General features: G+C 40.3%; 1 protein-coding gene across 4 annotated transcripts in view; it reads left to right on the top strand.

Annotated features, from left to right (window-relative positions):
- Positions 1–17378, top strand: part of SEMA3A (semaphorin 3A) — a 428574-nt gene that overhangs the window by 372803 nt on the left and 38393 nt on the right. For all 4 annotated transcript variants that reach the window (XM_069228709.1, XM_069228710.1, XM_069228707.1 and 1 more), the window contains 2 exons: positions 3794–3835; positions 9956–10113. In XM_069228709.1, coding sequence (XP_069084810.1) covers positions 3794–3835; positions 9956–10113 — 200 coding nt within the window. The remainder of the gene's footprint in view (positions 1–3793; positions 3836–9955; positions 10114–17378) is intronic.

The raw sequence follows: 17378 nt of genomic DNA, 5'->3' as shown, positions 1-17378 counted from the left end.
CTCTTGGAAATATCACACCATAATTTAAAGGCCTGGCAGTGGCTTGGCAATCACATTAAAAGTCCTTCTGACCAAGTCAATTTGTAGGGTACATATGTGTCTTGCTAATGGGGGAAGGACAGGGTGCTTGTTACGAAACATTTCCACATTGCTTGAACTATGAGTAATATCTAGGAAATGGTACAATTATAGCTGCAACAGAGACTACTTGTGGAAGATGCTGTGTCCCCAGTATATTTGTTGGATTTTGGACAACAACTGACAGGTGATATATATTTTAGTTTATTGATAAAGGGTAAGAAAGTGATTTGCTCCTTTGCGACAACTAACATGTTTGTTTGGAACATCGTGTGTACTGTTTTCTTTTTATACCTTGAGATTGATTACTAACCTATTTAGGGGAAATGTTTGTTTCATAATTTATCCCAAAAATCGCAAGTTACATGATAATTAAATTTCGATGCAATCATTATTTAAATTGACAACCGTTACAGAATTTAGAAAGAGAAAATATACGACCAGGTTCGGACAGTAGAACCAACAACAAGGAGTTCCATACAAGATTAACAAAATGCAACATTTTTCAAATTGTGTAGGTATTATGTAAAGAGAAGATAAAATAGGATATAAAGAGGAAAGAAATCACTTTTTGCTACCATGTTTTGTATGAAATGTCATATGGACTAAGGGCCTGATTCAGACTTTGGCGGGCGGCCGAGGCCGCCCGCCAAAGTCCCGCCGACAAATGACCGCACCGCGGTCAAAAGACCGCGGCGGCCATTCTTACATTTCCGCTGGGCCGGCGGGCGCTCTCCAAAAGAGCGCCCGCCGGCCCAGCGGAAATGCCCCTGCAACGAGGATGCCGGCTCCGAATGGAGCCGGCGGAGTTGCAGGGGTGCCACGGGTGCAGTGGCACCCGTCGCGATTTTCACTGTCTGCTCAGCAGACAGTGAAAATCATGGTGGGGCCCTGTTAGGGGGCCCCTGCACTGCCCATGCCTGTGGCATGGGCAGTGCAGGAGCCCCCAAGGGCCCCACGACACCCGTTACCGTCAGCCTATTCCTGGCGGTGAAAACCACCAGGAACAGGCTGGCGGTAAGGGGGTCGGAATCCCCATGGCGGCGCTGCTTGCAGCGCCGCCATGGGGATTCCCTGGGCCAGGGGAAAACCGGCGGGAAACCGCCGGTTCCCCTTTTCTCACCGCGGCGTTACCGCCGCGGTCAGAATGGCCCTGGAAGCACCGCCAGCCTGTTGGCGGTGCTTCCTCTGCCCTCTGCCCTGGCGGTGTTACACCGCCAGGGTTAGAATGAGGGCCTAAATGTCTTAGTGAACTGTCTATTATTATCAACTAGTCATACATCAATTAACTAAACAACATGTACTCTAATTAAACCACACTGAGTGCCTTAAATTTATTTCCCAAAGACAAGTTTTGCAATAGTTTTGTTCCAAATATTTGTGTGTTATGTAACTATATTACTTCTATTTCTACACCGTGGAAGTTGGTAAAACGGCAAAAAGTAAGAAATAGAAATACATTCATTTTATGTGCTTAGAATAGCATCACTTAGTAATCTGATATTTAATGCTGTGAACAGCCATACTAAAAACTTAGTGCCTCATTTATTAAAAAGTGGCGCAGCACTGCACCAAAACTGGTTGCGCCATGCTGCGTCACTTTAGAAATGCATGGATGGACAGTATTTAAAACAATATGGTGCACCCCTGTGTTCTCCCTAGTGCTGGCACTAAATTTAGCTGCCTAGTGCCAATGCAAGAACCCTTGCACCATAGTGCAAGGGTGCCTGCGTTGCAAGGAATGATTGTTAATGTGCACTAAGTTGTCCCTTTCTGCACAAAAACAATCATTAAAGGTGATTTGCTCTTGTGTGCTGCAAAATGCAGTGCATGTAGGAAAAAAACAAAAATGAGGAGAAATCAAACCTGCCTCAGGTTTTTCAAATCCTCGCAAATCTGGGGCAGTGTAAAAATGCAGTGGGTGTTGTAGTGGAACTCCCACAGCAACACCCATTGCACGCCCCTCTGCCGCAGAAAACTGCATACGGGGGCCCATATTTACAAGCCGGTATTAAGTCAGGCAAAGTAGCTTAACACCGCCTTGTGAATATGGAAAATGGCACAGCTCCACTGGAGCGTCACTGAAAGTGGCTTGTAAATGAGCTGCTGGATGTTCAGTGTTAACTTAGAAATCTTCTTTTCGGGGTTGTGTTGGTAGTCGATGTAATTGTTTGCAGATTAATGAATTTGCAATCATCATATTACATTTTTTAGCAAATATCCCGAGATTCATTTTAATTGCTCAACCCTGAGTTAGGGGTGTGAGCTACGTGCAATGGTGCACAATGAGGTTACAACATGTCGGTGTAACAGCTTTTACAAGTTGCCACTTCAGCTTTCCCCTCTGCAATTCATCCCATATACCAACTGTCCTGGTCAGCTATATGTCACTTTCACTGAAATTAGATTGTAGTAATAAAGGAAAAGTTAATGCTTTTTATTCTAAGCAGCCTGAATGGCTGAACAAATCTCAGGGTTTCATTGAATGTGCTGATGAGTAATAGCAAAAAGAATAAAGCCAGTTTTACACTTTCTTCTGCTGTCGCTTTAAACGTTAGATATTTTGATGAATCAGTGCATGCCTTATTACAGAGGGAATACTGTCAGTGGTGAATGAACAATTTTTAATTTAAAAAACAAGACAATAAACTGACTAAATGGCATTGTCCCTAGCTATTAATGCAGCTGCAAGTACTTCTCTTACTGAAATTACCACTTTTTCAAAGCATTACTTTAAGACAATGATTTATTTCCACCAGTAAGTAAATACCGTTTAAACTACACAGTTGCCACCAGTGGTGAAATATAAAACTGATGACAAAGTATGTATGAAATCCATTGCATATGAAATATTTCTTGGTTCATGCCTGAGTGTTTGCTGATCCCACACAATGTTTAAATCAGTTAGTGCATCTTATGTCTGCTTGTAGCACTTTTCAAGGTCATCCGGTGCTTTATCTTTTTTCTTATGGCAAGTACCACAATTTGTGGCTCATACTTTTACCTGTAATTAGGAGTCCCAATAGTTATGCTGTGTTGTAAAAGTCACAGACCAACTGAGTGTGTTCATCCGTCTCACCACCAATAATTGGTGAGTTCCACTTTAGCGATTTGTCTATTTTTTTAATTTTCCATTGATGGCAATTACTCCCACCAGCAATTATACCATATATTAAGTAATGAAGCCTATAGAATATACTGGTAGCACGATTAAGTGAGGCGAGAGTCAACAAAAGTGCATCTCAAGATTGCTAAGTGAGACGTTAGATAAAAAGGACCACATGCATAATGTAGCTCTAATCTTCATCTTACAGAGTGGTTAATATTTTTTAGCCGTTTCCCATTTTCATTTTCTGTCTCTATGTACTTATTATGTCTCTTGCCTTCTCTCTCGCTCCTACTATGAAAGGTATGGCGTTCAGTTGAACTGTGTTTGCTTTCCTGGAAGAGTGAGCTATAGTAATCTATTGGCTTTAGTCGATCGAGAAGAATGGGAAGTACTAATGACAAATGTTGAAGCAAAACATCTGTTGTTGAATTGGATCAAACCACACACAAGATTCATATTGATGATCAGATTAATACTGAAGAAAACATAAATCATCAGATAATACACATCGAAGCAATCTTGGTTTGAAAAAAAAGGAAACCTTGTGTTTATAGATATTTTCATCAAAGATGTCTCAAATTTGCATTTGTTCTGCTTTTTCTCTAGGAACCAACTACAATTTCAGCGATGGAGATATCCACAAAGCAAGTATGCAAGTTTTCAAATTTATTTATATTATTTGTTTGCGGCAAACACAGTCTGGGTTATTGACAGAGGAAATGTCCTGGGTCCGTTTGTGGAACATGTGAAGACGTATTAAGCTTTTAAGGGAACATATTTTATGACATCATGTCACATGGAAAATCTTACCCCATGGGAAAGGTCAACTGCATACAACAGGTGTCAGTGCAGAAAGTGACAACTGCTAAATGACTGAAAGAGCCGATTGGTTGCCTACCAAATGACATAGTTGGTTTTCATTTTCACCTTAACTGGGGTGCATGTTAGCCTGCCGCAGTTTCCATGAGGTATGCTTTCTGCAAATGTGTTGAGACTACTCCCTTCCAAAATATATTTGCACAACCTTATTCAAATTAAATGTATAAACTGTCACGACGAATTAGAAACTGTGTTGACCTTCCTCCTGCTATTAAGACATGTTCCTCTACTAATAAATACATAAAACAACTTGGCTTACCTTTAAGACATGTAAAATGTCATATTAGTAATGGAATCCTTTTAAATTATATAGACTTAGCAATGTCCCTCTCTCTAAGCAGAAAATATAAATCGTTATTTTTATAGCTACCCTCGTAGACGTGGTAATCTATTTAATTTACCTTTATTTTTTCAAAATCTGAACTTTAGACAGCTTGAAAACTTTGGCTGAGCAGGCAGGTGGGAATACATTTAACTTGAAGAAGTACATAGTGCAAATCTTAGTGAATCAGAAACGGTACTCCAGGAGAAAATATCAGTCATCAAAATAAGGACATTGCCTTTCACCTAAATGAGAGATTTTGCCTACTTTAGGTTTTAAATGATTATTAACCAGAAATTATTTCACAGAATATGAAATGTTTGTTGTGCGCACATGTGCGTCCTCATAGATACTATATTTCAACATCAAAACATAATAACGAAATGATGCACTTTACAAAAAATTTCCTCCCTACATTGTCACCTCTGCTATTTGACCATGTTCTAGTTCTTATTCCCAGGCCGCGGTCACACGCTGATGTGTTAGCGTTGATCCTTCTGGTTGGCTGAATGTGTTGCAAAACACACTTCTCAGCCGCGCGTGGTTGACATGAATATCAAATGCATTCTGTCCATCAATATGCGGTGCAACTCCCCGGCACTTCATTCACACACGCACAGAATGATGCTATGTATGACATTTGGACTGTGCATATGAAGATGCAACGCACCACATGTGTGCACAATTGTGAGCACTTTATCTGAATGCGGTACTTTATTTAGTGTAAACGCAACTTCTATAATATCTTAAATAAAAACTGCGTGTGCTTAATCTATTAAGGCCCATATTTATACTTTTTGACGCAAAACTGCGCTAACGCAGTTTAGCGCCAAAAAAATTAGCGCCGGCTAACGCCATTCTGAAGCGCCATGCGGGCGCCGTATTTATTGATTGGCGTTAGCCGACCGGCGCTGCCTGGTGTGCGTGAAAAAAAAACACGTACACCAGGCAGCGCCGGCATAGGGAAAAATGGCGTTTGGGCGTCCAAAAATGGGGCAAGTCAGGCTGAGGCAAAAAAATCGTCTTAACCCGATTTGCGCCATTTTTTTACGACGCCCATCCCCCATTGCAATGACTCCTGTCTTAGCAAAGACAGGAGTCATGCCCCCTTGCCCAATGGCCATGCCCAGGGGACTTATGTCCCCTGGGCATGGTCATTGGGCATAGTGGCATGTAGGGGGGCACAAATCAGGCCCCCCTATGCCAATTTTTTTTTTCAAAAAAATACTTACCACAACTTACCTTTTCTTCCCTGGGATGGGTCCCTCCATCCTTGGGTGTCCTCCTGGGGTGGGCAAGGGTGGCAGGGGGTGTCCCTGGGGGCTTGGGAGGGCACCTCTGGGCTCATTCTGAGCCCACAGGTCCCTTAACGCCTGCCCTGACCCAGGCGCTAAAATCCGGCGCAAATGCGGGTTTTTTAGTCCCGCCCACTCCCGGGCGTCATTTTTGCCCGGGAGTATAAATCCGACGCAATAGCATCGGAGTCATTTTTTAAGACGGGAACGCCTACCTTGCATATCATTAACGCAAGGAAGGTGTTCACGCCAAAAAATGACGCTAATTCCATGAACTGTGGCGCTAGACGCGTCTAACGCCAAAGTATAAATATGGAGTTAGTTTTGCGTCGAATTTGCGCCGAAAAAAACGACGCAAATTCGGCGCAAACGGAGTATAAATATGCCCCTAAACCTGATGCATTCTACCTACTGATCCATTAAGTTGTACGTCTAACACAGACATTTCACCTTGAAATTATCGTGATCTACGTTCGAAATATTTATGATTGCTGGTTTAACATTATTTGCAAAAGATACGAAGCTGCTGAATTTATTACTCAATACACTACACATTTCCAATTATAGAGGAACGAATTTTTGTGGTCTGAAATATTTAAAAAGGCGAGTCACGTTAATCATGCTTACACATGGTAATCATTGCCTTCCAATTGATTATTTGTACAAGTCCATGCCATTAGAGTCATTGATTGCAGCTAAACATACATCGACGTACCTTTCCTAAGGAATGCTGCACGTGTTTAGAGAAGCTTTTATTATAAGGGCTCAAAACTAATTTTAAAAGAAAATAATCCTTTTAGACATATGGGTTGTTACATCCTCGTGTACGTTTTTGACAGTAAATATTGCTATTATGTACTTGTATTTACAGTTTGCAATCAATTCGTCAGGAAATATACTCGGTACAGAAGATAACATCACTACACACTAACAACAAAGGTTTAGATAATGTGACATACATGTGTTTTAAAAATATATTATCTGAAAATAAGTGATATTTCAGAATAATTTGAAAAATAATACATCATGTTATCCGAAAAAAATCGAAATTAAAATATATGAAATGCATTTTAGAAAGCTTAGCTGAGACTGTTGTAGAAGAACTACAGTCTCAGCTAAGGATACTGCAGATTTGCCTAGAGGAGCGTAAATCCGAGTACTCAGCCGTGCATGTCATGCACATCTGGCCTCATGTTACAAGACCTCAGACACACATCTAGGATGTAATATTCATTGGCAGGGTGGCAGAAGGATGACTTAAATAGAGGCCTGCAAGAGAGAAGGTTTTATTTTGTGCACCCATGTGACAACTTTGTATGTAACTTAATCAGTTTACCCGCCTGACACCACCAAAAGATCACAAAACTAATGTTGCAAAAATGTTCCTCCTCCTATAAGTTCAATAACCTAAAAAGGATTCCTGTGGTCATAAAAGCTTCAACAAAGCTGCTGACAAATTAAATTCACAAACACTTATTTCTCAAACTCCATTTTCATAGAGCTGGAGAAATTCAGATTTGTTTGCTTCTTGTTTCCTTCTGGGTGAGTGGGAAGGATGGAAGACTTTTCAGAGCTCTAGGTAAAATAGCATTTGCCCTGCTGGAGCACTCCCATACACTGATAAAAAATGTCTTATTCAGGTGCCAACAGTGTGGAGATGGGTGCTCTCCTCCCTTTGGTGATTTGAACTAGTTGGTAATATCTACAGAGAACTGTCCCAGGTTCACAGTGCTTTTTGTACATGTAAGTGCCACATACAATCTTGAAAACTATGATGCCCAAACTCAGAACAGCTCTAGATTAACAGAATGACAATGTATATTTGGCTTTGCTGTAAAATTCACTCAAACCTGCTGCAATTTTAATCTCTCAATGAGAGCTTCTCAGCGGGAATAAACAGGTTTTGGAAATAGGGAACACAGTTGGAGAATTTGATAGGAAATGCTGGAAACTCTAACAAATTCAGAGGTTAATAAGTATTCATCAAAAGTTTCCTATTTTCCTGCTCTGAACATATACCGACCAGTGCCCCTACAAAAGAATGTATAAAGTTTGTTTTCAGGGTAAGACGAAACAGTGCATAGCCCGATATTTAACAGCAGTGTGACTGAAACATATCCTCCACAGTGAAAAAACTTGTAATTGGAATAAAAATACACTTTCTAAAAGTGCAACCATAAACCTCAATAAGTGGATTGTTTGAATGTAAACAGTTATCCTATTGTAGATTTACGCAAAAGTAGGAGGCTCTGAAAGCTAGAAATGTTGAGAATGTCCAGGTCTTACATCTGGGCCCATTGTGAATAAAGGGAAATAGTTGGCAGGCATGCATGATAACTCATCTGTTGGGACTTTGACCTACTTTGTGATTTGGCACCAGGAAAGTGAGAGGACTCACTGAAGAAGAGACACACTTTATAGACTAATGAAATCAGAGTTCTCAGGTGTGGTCGCAGGCATGCAAAGTACCTGTTTAGTTCCATTGTTATTACAAATGTTTTGGGTGATACGATTGACGAGGACCATAAGTATTGGTGTTTCTAGTGAGTCAAGAGGTCATCCTCCATGAAAGAAAACAGTCATGTCTTCATACACCTCAAACATTTACCTCATATATCAACATACAGACTCTTAGTCACAGAAAATATGCATTGGGACTTAATTACTGAAGTTTAATATAACTTTGAGTTTTCCATATTTATGTTAAATTGTTTTAAAAGTGTACGTTTCTAGAAGTCAGGAGTTCATTTTTAACATCAAGAGATCAACGTTTATTTACACTATTTTTAAGAGATCAGAAGAGTTGAAATGAGAAGAACATTATGAAAATGAATGAAGCAGACTAGTGTATCATTTCAAGATATTTTGGGAAGTTTATACACAATGGTAAAGAATTAAAATGTAAACTACATAATTATTAGGTCACATACATTACATTTGTGAAAGAAAACAGTAGCTCCGATACTACTTGAAATCTAAACATATTTATTACACAAAAATAGAAAAAATAATGATATCACAGCACAGAGAGAGATTATTTAGCTCCCCAACCAGCTGGGCATCTACTGCTAGACCCTTTCTAAACTTCCCCACTTTTATATATTTTCTTCACATAAGCAACAGGAGGAAGATTCATGTGACAGAAGCTGAAACTTGGCAGGAAGCGGGTGCTCAACTTTCTTATGAGAAGTGTGCAAAAGTCATGAGACTAAGAAGCTTAGGAGGAAGCTTCCATGCTGATCTAACTACATTCTATATTTTCGGTTTGGGGTGCCAAGTAAGAGAATAACACTTGGGCTAGTAGAAAAGTTAAATAGGTACGACATGGTCATACAAAATGGCTGTGTTAACCAACATGATAGTTGATAAAGTAGTATTAAATCATTATAAAACAACATAAGTTCACACCTGGTGACTTATGCGTTTGGTATGCATGGTGTAATGTACCTGTTCTCAACAATGGGGACTTGCACATATTTGCCAGATCCCATATGGAGGTAATGTATGCAATATATAAATGATGTGTGTGTGGATAAGAAAGTGGTAGCATTAATTTCAATTTTAACTGTACTCTTTTATCCAAATGTGAGTCTCACTTATGCCTGGACATGACTTTGTCTTTGAGCGACGTACAACTATATTAATTTTTTTCACACCACACTATTAATAAGGTATGGGAACCCTACAATCTAGGATATTAATGGGGCTTTCAAAGGTTGTTAATTATGTCTGTTCTCCTTGTTCTATTTCATGCTTAGGTAAGAAGAGTGTGCTTAAAGTACAGGGAACAGGCATATGTGGAAGGACATGAGAGAAGAAAGGGCACTCACAGTAGAGTAGAACATTTAATTTTACCTCAGTTGCAGAGATTTAAGGCCATCATTTATTAACATAGAATAGTTAATTAGTATTTGTTTTGATGTGCAATCGAAGTGAAGTAATTCCATCTGTAGTAGAAGCCTGTAAAAAGGATAACCGATTCAGATTGACATAGGGAAATCTTTGAGAGACAAATTGTTGCTCTTCATAAAAACAATGGTGATTATTGGGTTTACTCTGTAGTTGTGATGGACATGGTAAAACATACAATAAAATGCTAAAGGACAGGGGCCACATGGTCTCTGCTGGGCACCAACATGTATGTAGCTTGAAAGCTAGACCATTATGAATGCCAGCAGTTCTAACATGTTGATTGATGTGTTGCTCTTTTTATAAATGCAAGCAACACACTACAGAAATTGACACTTTCATAAATATGCATATGTTTTACAGCAACAACTGTACATTGGTTCTCCTATCGGGGTTTCACAGCTTCCACTGCACCGCTGTGACATCTATGGAAAAGCTTGTGCTGAGTGCTGCCTTGCCAGAGACCCCTACTGCGCTTGGGATGGATCTTCCTGCTCTCGCTATTTTCCAACTGCAAAAAGGTAAACTACTGTTCAGTGCATCTCTTACATTTAAAATCACTCATCCAAACATATAATTTAAGTCTTTATTGGCATTGTTTGTTATTGGCTAGCAAGACAAACCTCCAAATCAATGACTACTTCAATCAAGTCAGTTTCTTTCAATTGCCTCCCAGAGCCAATTAACAGACCAATTAAGCAATTATAGCTTCTCCATGATACTTTACTACAACTGCCAACCACTTGTCATTTGAAAATTCATACTTAATTCCAGCAAACCATGCTTTGGATTTCACATGGCTGTGATCTGTAGGTCAATGTCCATCAAACAGTACTTATCATCCCCGCTGCATACCTATTAGCACTTCTTTCCTTGTGGGGGAGGACTTAGCAATTTTCTTCATGAAGACAATGCTGATAAGTAAGACAGTCTTTTTTCAAAATGTTGTTCACTTCACTTATTCCACATTATCTATCCTTATCTTCACAGCTTCACAAAACAAATTCTCATTTCAGAGCTGATGATTGCTCAAGTATTACAGTGGACACATTCAGCCTGTACATCATCAAGCTATTTACCCATTGACATTCATCCACCTATCTACCTATTCAATCTTTATCTGTGAGCCAGTAATTTTCCACATGGTGCAAATCTTACCAGGCCATCGTTTTCTCTATGTATGGGCCTGCTTCCTGTTTCTCCTTCTTATCAAAATCTCTCAAATCATTGTCTTTAATAATGTCACCCACTTATACTTATAAAACAGCCTCTCTGACCCCACTACAATGTAGCTTCCTCAAGCCACCTTGGAGTCCACTTAAGTATGTGATTTTGTTCTGTTGACTTACAATACCACTACTTCTCCGTCTATATCAATTTGGACCCGCAGTCACATTTGCCCCTATCTATCATGTCACATATTGAACCAAAATTGTAACCTTCTGTATTGCTAACATGGCACTTTTCTGCTTATACACCCATGTTGCCTAATGACCAGTCATTGTCTCCTATTACTCAACCATCTCCACTGCTAACACACTCATGCTCTTAGCTTCCTTCACATTGTCATCTATACAACATCTTCTCCTTTGGCTGCATATGGTCTTACTTGCTCAGTCTTAACACAGGTGCCGTCACATCTTCAAGAACTTCTCTCTGACATTTGGATTGGACACAGGATTCATGGGTTATTGAACTATTAGACAATAACATGTCAAATTTCTCTTAGCATGACTCTAAAGGTATATCATAATATAACCCCATTATGAGATTATCTGATGCTCCTGTGAAAGGTACTTGATAACTCCAGAGGCCCAGGTCCCTCTTCAGATTCAGGAGCACCAGTTGCCACACAAATGCAAAACTCCAAACAGAACAAGCAAGAATCAGTAAGTTGAGGGTAATCAAAGTCCTAACTGGAGGGTGAGACTGAGACAGAAGCAAGAGCAATACAACAAATGTGAATCAACAGTGAGTGAGCTAATAGCTACAGAGAGCCTAAAACCAATTAAGTTTCGAGACAACTTCTTATCTCTGCTGTGGCTTCTTAAGCCAATGCAGAAGCACCTACTCAGCTCCTTCTAGCCATTAGATTTGCACTTTCCTCTGACCTGGAAGTCCCTCATACTGCTCTGCCTCACCAGTCTCCACAAGCATGTCATACAACTTCTCCATTCACCCAATGCTTGTTCTTGCTGGTCATGCTGTATAGTTTTTCTCTACAGACCAAAATGGCCTGTACAAACTTCCTTACCCTTATATCTTATCAGAGCCCTAGGGCCTGCTTTACATATTGGGTTCCTGGCATCATCACTAGCTCAATCTAAACTTTAATAAGTTACTGCCTTTGCTTTAATAAACAAGGCTGAGTTTATCCTTTTTACTAATTTAAATGACCAGAGAGCTATTGCAACTCAGATATCTTTTCACATAGAAATCATACCCAAGACATGGGGTGAATTAAATCTTATTTTCCGTGTTGAATGAACTGAGGCTTGCTACTTTCATCTCCTCTACTGCCACTTCCTCCCAACATTAGACTTTAAATGTCTATAAAATCCTCTTCTATATTCTTCTCAATGTGTAAAATGCTCATCTCAAATTTGCCACATTAAAACTTGAATGTTGCAAAAGTCCCCCCCCCTTGGGCACCCTTTCCACTGCTTTCTGCTTCTGGAAAAATAATTTAAGGGTGTGGCCAACATTCATCTCCCATTGCAACTTACTGCCATTATTTCTGACCTTGTTCATGGCTTATTACAGATCCTGTAGGAGTTCCATAGTTTGGTATTCAAAACCATGCACATCCACATATTGAACATTTGTGTTTCTATGCCCACTATTACCATTAAATTAATGGCTATTGTCTATTTAAACAAGGTATTTTTGTCATTCTATCTTTAGGTGGGAAATTTTTTCTACCTTTTAAAAATGTGAAATTGTTTTGACAATATTTAACGTTACCCCTCTGATAACTAAACCTAAATGTTAACTCTAAACCCTTTTTGATAATGTATATATTCTGTATGAGTTAAGTGAATTTTTGCTAGAATACAGTTTCTATGCTTAAACTAGGTTCTTTGAAAGATACCAAATGAAATACTTATAGTATTTTCTAAATCTACATGTTATCCTTTACATCTAGCTATCTGCTATTTGGTTGAGGTGATGACGCCAAGTCATCTCTGAATATTGATAGCATTGATATGTTTTGACAAAGTCAGTTTGGACAAAACACATGGCTGCTCCATAAATCAAAACCAACCCAATCTGAATAGCTGAATAGCTGCCCATGACAATAACATTTATATAGCGTTGCTTCAGAGAAATTCAGCTTTCTGTCAAAGACAGCATTGTATATAATACTCCCTAGGTGGGGCTTTAGGCCAGCCACTTCAATGCGATTTTATTGCTTTATGTATATATATTTTCTCTGCTATTTATTGGATGTTTTTCATTGGATGCACATTGGATGATCCTTCATATGTGTGCCCCAGCCATGGAACACTTGTTTCTTTAAACTTGCTTTTGATTATCTGAATTGTATCTTTCCTTAGCTGACATCAAGGGATATTTTTTAATTTATTTTAATTTGACATCTCATTTTACACTCAATGAGAGTATATGTTTTGCTCTTTGATACTGTCTTTGTCCTTAAAACATGCTGACACTCTTAATTTTGCTCTCACTACCTCTCCCACCTAACCCAGCTGACTCCCTCCCTCAGATTGTTTGACACTGAGCACTGCACTCACTCTCTATCATCCTCCACTTCTCTCTAAATTCATCCAGCTTTCACTCCTTCGCTCTGGCTGTGTCTAATTCCTCCACCCTTCTCCCACTGCTCATCTGTTGCCACCCCCCTGCATCTTATTGCTGGCTCCCATTATTGGATTTGGCAATGCCATATGATTTTAAAATGTGGCAGAATTGGAAAATCTAATACTGTAGACCAGCCACAATAAAAGCCTAATTTTAAACTTTAAAGATCGTTACTGTGAGAAACTGAGTTGTTGGTTGACTAGGGTGTGTGGCCTGGTCAAGAGGCAAACACAATTCTTGCCAGGGTAAGGCACAAGCAAACCCCACAGTAAGCTATGCTCACCCTCTAGTAGCTTGGCACAGAGCAGTCAGGCTTAACTTGAGGGTAATGTGTAAAGTATTTGTGTAACACTTCAAACAGTAAAACAGTGAAAACACCACAAAAAAGGATCCCACAATAGCTTAGAAAAATGTAATAAATAAAACAAGCAGAAGATAACAAAAATTCCATCTTTGGAACTTGAGTTATGATTTTTAAAGAATAAGCTATAATATAGCGCTTACAAGCAGAAAGCGCCAACCGGGAATATCTGGTTGACCCTGACCAGGACAAAGTCAAAAGTTCAGGCTGACCACAATAGAGCATGGGCCGGCTACAGGGACCCAGTCAGGCCCACTGAACAAAGCTCCTCAAATCTTGGTTGCAGATATTGTTTGGATCCAAGGTGAAGATGTGGGCTGGCTACAGGGACCCAGTTCGGCCCACTAAAGGAAGTATCTCAAATCCTGGTTGCGGACCGTTTCTTGGATCCAATGTGAAGATGGGTCAAGCACTCGATTTGATGCATTGGTTCAAGATGCAGCGAGGCTGCGGTGTGAGGTCCTGTTGCATCATCATCAAGGATCCCATCAATGGAGGTTGTGATACAAATGCCAGTGTCAGGGATGCATTGCACCCCTGAGACGATATGTTGTTTTGATGAGCGATGAAGCTGCAATGCAGAGCTTTGGCATAATACTCAAGGCTGCCATGGATGATGGATGTGAGGACATTCTCCAGGGAACCTTTGTGCCGCAGTGGTTATGAAGGGTATTTGTCAAACCCAAGATTTGAGGTGCATCAGATTTGTGATTCTTCTGCACTAGGTCCAATCCACACAACAGCGGTGATGCCTCAGTTCTGCTTCAAGATGCGCATCTCAGCAGAGGAGATATGTTGGTTCTGCTCGGGGATGCACCACTCATCAGTGACAATGCATTGCTTCTGCTGGGAAGCACCTTAGGCCTACCTCCAAGTGTCCAGAACTAGGGTAGCACCACTTGGCAGGGTTGACTCACTGACGGCATAGTCCAGGTGCAGAAATAGGCTGATTGGATGTATTTTATTTCACTAACTTTTCAGATCAGGAGGCCAGCCAACTAGCCCTGGGAGTCACTCTGTGTTCTGGCTTGGAGAGATGTAGGTGTAGTCCTTACTCCCAGACATGAGGGCATCTGGCAGCATGTCAGCACAGCAGAGTAGGAGTCTAGCAGAGTGCAGTCCAGCAGAGTAGCAGACCTTCAGCAGCACAGCAGTCCTTCTTCCTGACAAAGTATTCACAGGTTCAGAAGTGTACTGAAATGGTGGTGTCTGAGGTTCAGTTCTTATACCCAGTAGAGGCTTTGATGTGGGGGGCACTTCTATGGCATGCCCTTGAAGTGCACAGATGTTCTGACCTCCCTCTCTTGGCTAGAGAGGGTATGCATCCCTTTGTATGGGTACAGGACAAAGCCTATTCAAGTGCAAGTGAGGCTGAGTCCAGCTTCTCCTGACATCCTGCCCCGGATGGCCCATAAAGCTACACCTGAGCACCTATTACGTGTGGCTGTCTAAGAGAAATACACAAAGCCCAACTGCCAACTACACCCAGTCATGGGCCAAAGACAGGCTGCATTGTGGAGGCAAGAAAATGCCAATTTTCTAAAAGTGGGTCTTTCAGAACTGCAATTTAAAATTCGACTTCCTCATAAGTTAGTATTTTAAATTGTGATTCCAGAGACAGCAAACATGAAGGGATTATCACTTCCCATCTGGAAATTAGGGTTATAAAGTGTAAGTAGGCAATTCCAATGTAAACCTTTGGCAGAGACAGGCCTTGCAGTAGTGAAAAATGAATTTAGGACCTGTAAAACAAAAACGTTCATGTCCTACTTTTACATAAATTGCACCTTGCCCTATGCTCTGTCCTGGGCCTACCCTAGGGGTGACATATGTATTAAAAAGGAAGGTTTGGGCCTGGCAAAACGTTTATTTTGCCAGATCGAAATGGCAGTTCAAGACTGCACACATAGACTCTGCAATGGCAGGTCTGAGAAATGTTTAAAGGGGTACTTAAGTGTGTGGCACAATCAGTGCAGCAGGTCCATTAGTATCATTTAATTTACACATATATTGCACTTTACTAGGGAATTATGAGAAAATCAAATATGCCATTCGGGTATATGCCAACCTTACCATGTTTTAGGGAAAGAGCACAAGAACTTTAGAAGTGGTTAGCAGTAGAAAAGTGTGCAGAATCCTAAGACCAGTAAAACCAAAGTCATCAAAAACAGGAGGTTTGAAGGTGAAAAGCTAGGGGAAAACACGCCAAAGGATGCCGGGTCTAACAGCTACCATGTTACATGATGATAAGTAGAAAAATGTATTACAATGCCTATGTTGAAAGTGCAGGAAATATTTTCATACTTGGCAGACATGTTGTGCAACATGATGGAATGAAAAGTGGCATGGTGCAATGTGGTGGCCAATAGCCAAATTGCAAGCATAGATTATAATGTTTCATACTTTCAAAATGGCTGCCACATTGTGTCTCACGTCACTTTGCGTCACTCAGTGTGGCAGCAATTATGAACATATGAAAGGTGTTTAGCCTTATCAATGTGGGTGCATTTGAAACAAATTCAACAAAAGCAAAACTATTTGTGGTCACATTGACAAAGCAAGATTCATTGACTTCACCTTTGCTGCTTTATAGAGGCTAAATTTATATGATAAAGAGTTTAAGTGGGCAAAAACACCAACATGCCCTCAAAATGTATAGAATCTTGCTGTCAGAAATGGATTATTAATTTGGGAGGACATCACCCCTGCCAACACAAAATCCACTCTGTTAGGTAGAAACATAGTTGTAAGAGAATCTCTACTGAGCCCCTGTTGGCAATGACCTAAGCAGCAGACAATCCCCCAGAGAAGGCTGTGCTAAGTTCATGCAGGAGAAATTAATTTAAAGTAAAGAACAAAACTGAATAAAATTCCCTAGCCAATTTTAGAATATTGAGACACACTTAATGAGCAGAAAGATTCAAAGATCATCTGAATAGATCAAGGGGAATATGAGATCTGTATTATCAAATTTGTAAGTCAAAAAGCACTATAGAAAGACAATAGATTGTGGTGCACACAATTTCATGCTGACTCCCATGATGAGGGGGCATTTTCGTTTTTCTTTACAAAAAGAAAATTACTTTTTTCAAAATAAAAATGAAAAGTGTCCAAAACAAGGCACCGTCATGTAGACAGAGCCCGGCACCCACAGCAAAATGCATTGACAGAAACCATGCTGACTGTGGTTCCTGCTAATGCTTTACAAATGAGCACCACCTTAGCAGTCATTTTTAAATCTAGTAGGTGGTACCCCTAACAGAGTGATGGAGTAATTTACTCCATCGTCCTGCCGAGATAACATGCCATCCACAAAAAAAAGTAGGGCCTTAGTTTCCAACTCATGAGAAAGCTAATTTTTTCTGTCCTAGTTTCCCTAGATTCTTTAAGCAGGCTTCTAGGCCCCAGGTCTCACTGTAGCACAGCAGTCTGCAGTGTCTTGTCTTGTTTAGATAGCTGAGCCCTCTTGGATTCAGACGTCTTTCCTCTTTATGTGTTCATGAAGCATGTAAACAGAAGGCCAATCACTTGACACTTGAAGAGCAGTTCCAGTCCCTGTACGCTAGGACGATTCAGGGGTCCTTAAGTCTTTGAGTTCTTGTG

Source organism: Pleurodeles waltl, chromosome 4_1 (assembly GCF_031143425.1).
Source record: "Pleurodeles waltl isolate 20211129_DDA chromosome 4_1, aPleWal1.hap1.20221129, whole genome shotgun sequence".
NCBI classification, from domain to species: Eukaryota; Metazoa; Chordata; class Amphibia; order Caudata; family Salamandridae; genus Pleurodeles; species Pleurodeles waltl.
The sequence above is the reverse complement of the archived record's forward strand: the minus strand, read 5'-3'. Positions and strand labels throughout refer to the sequence as shown.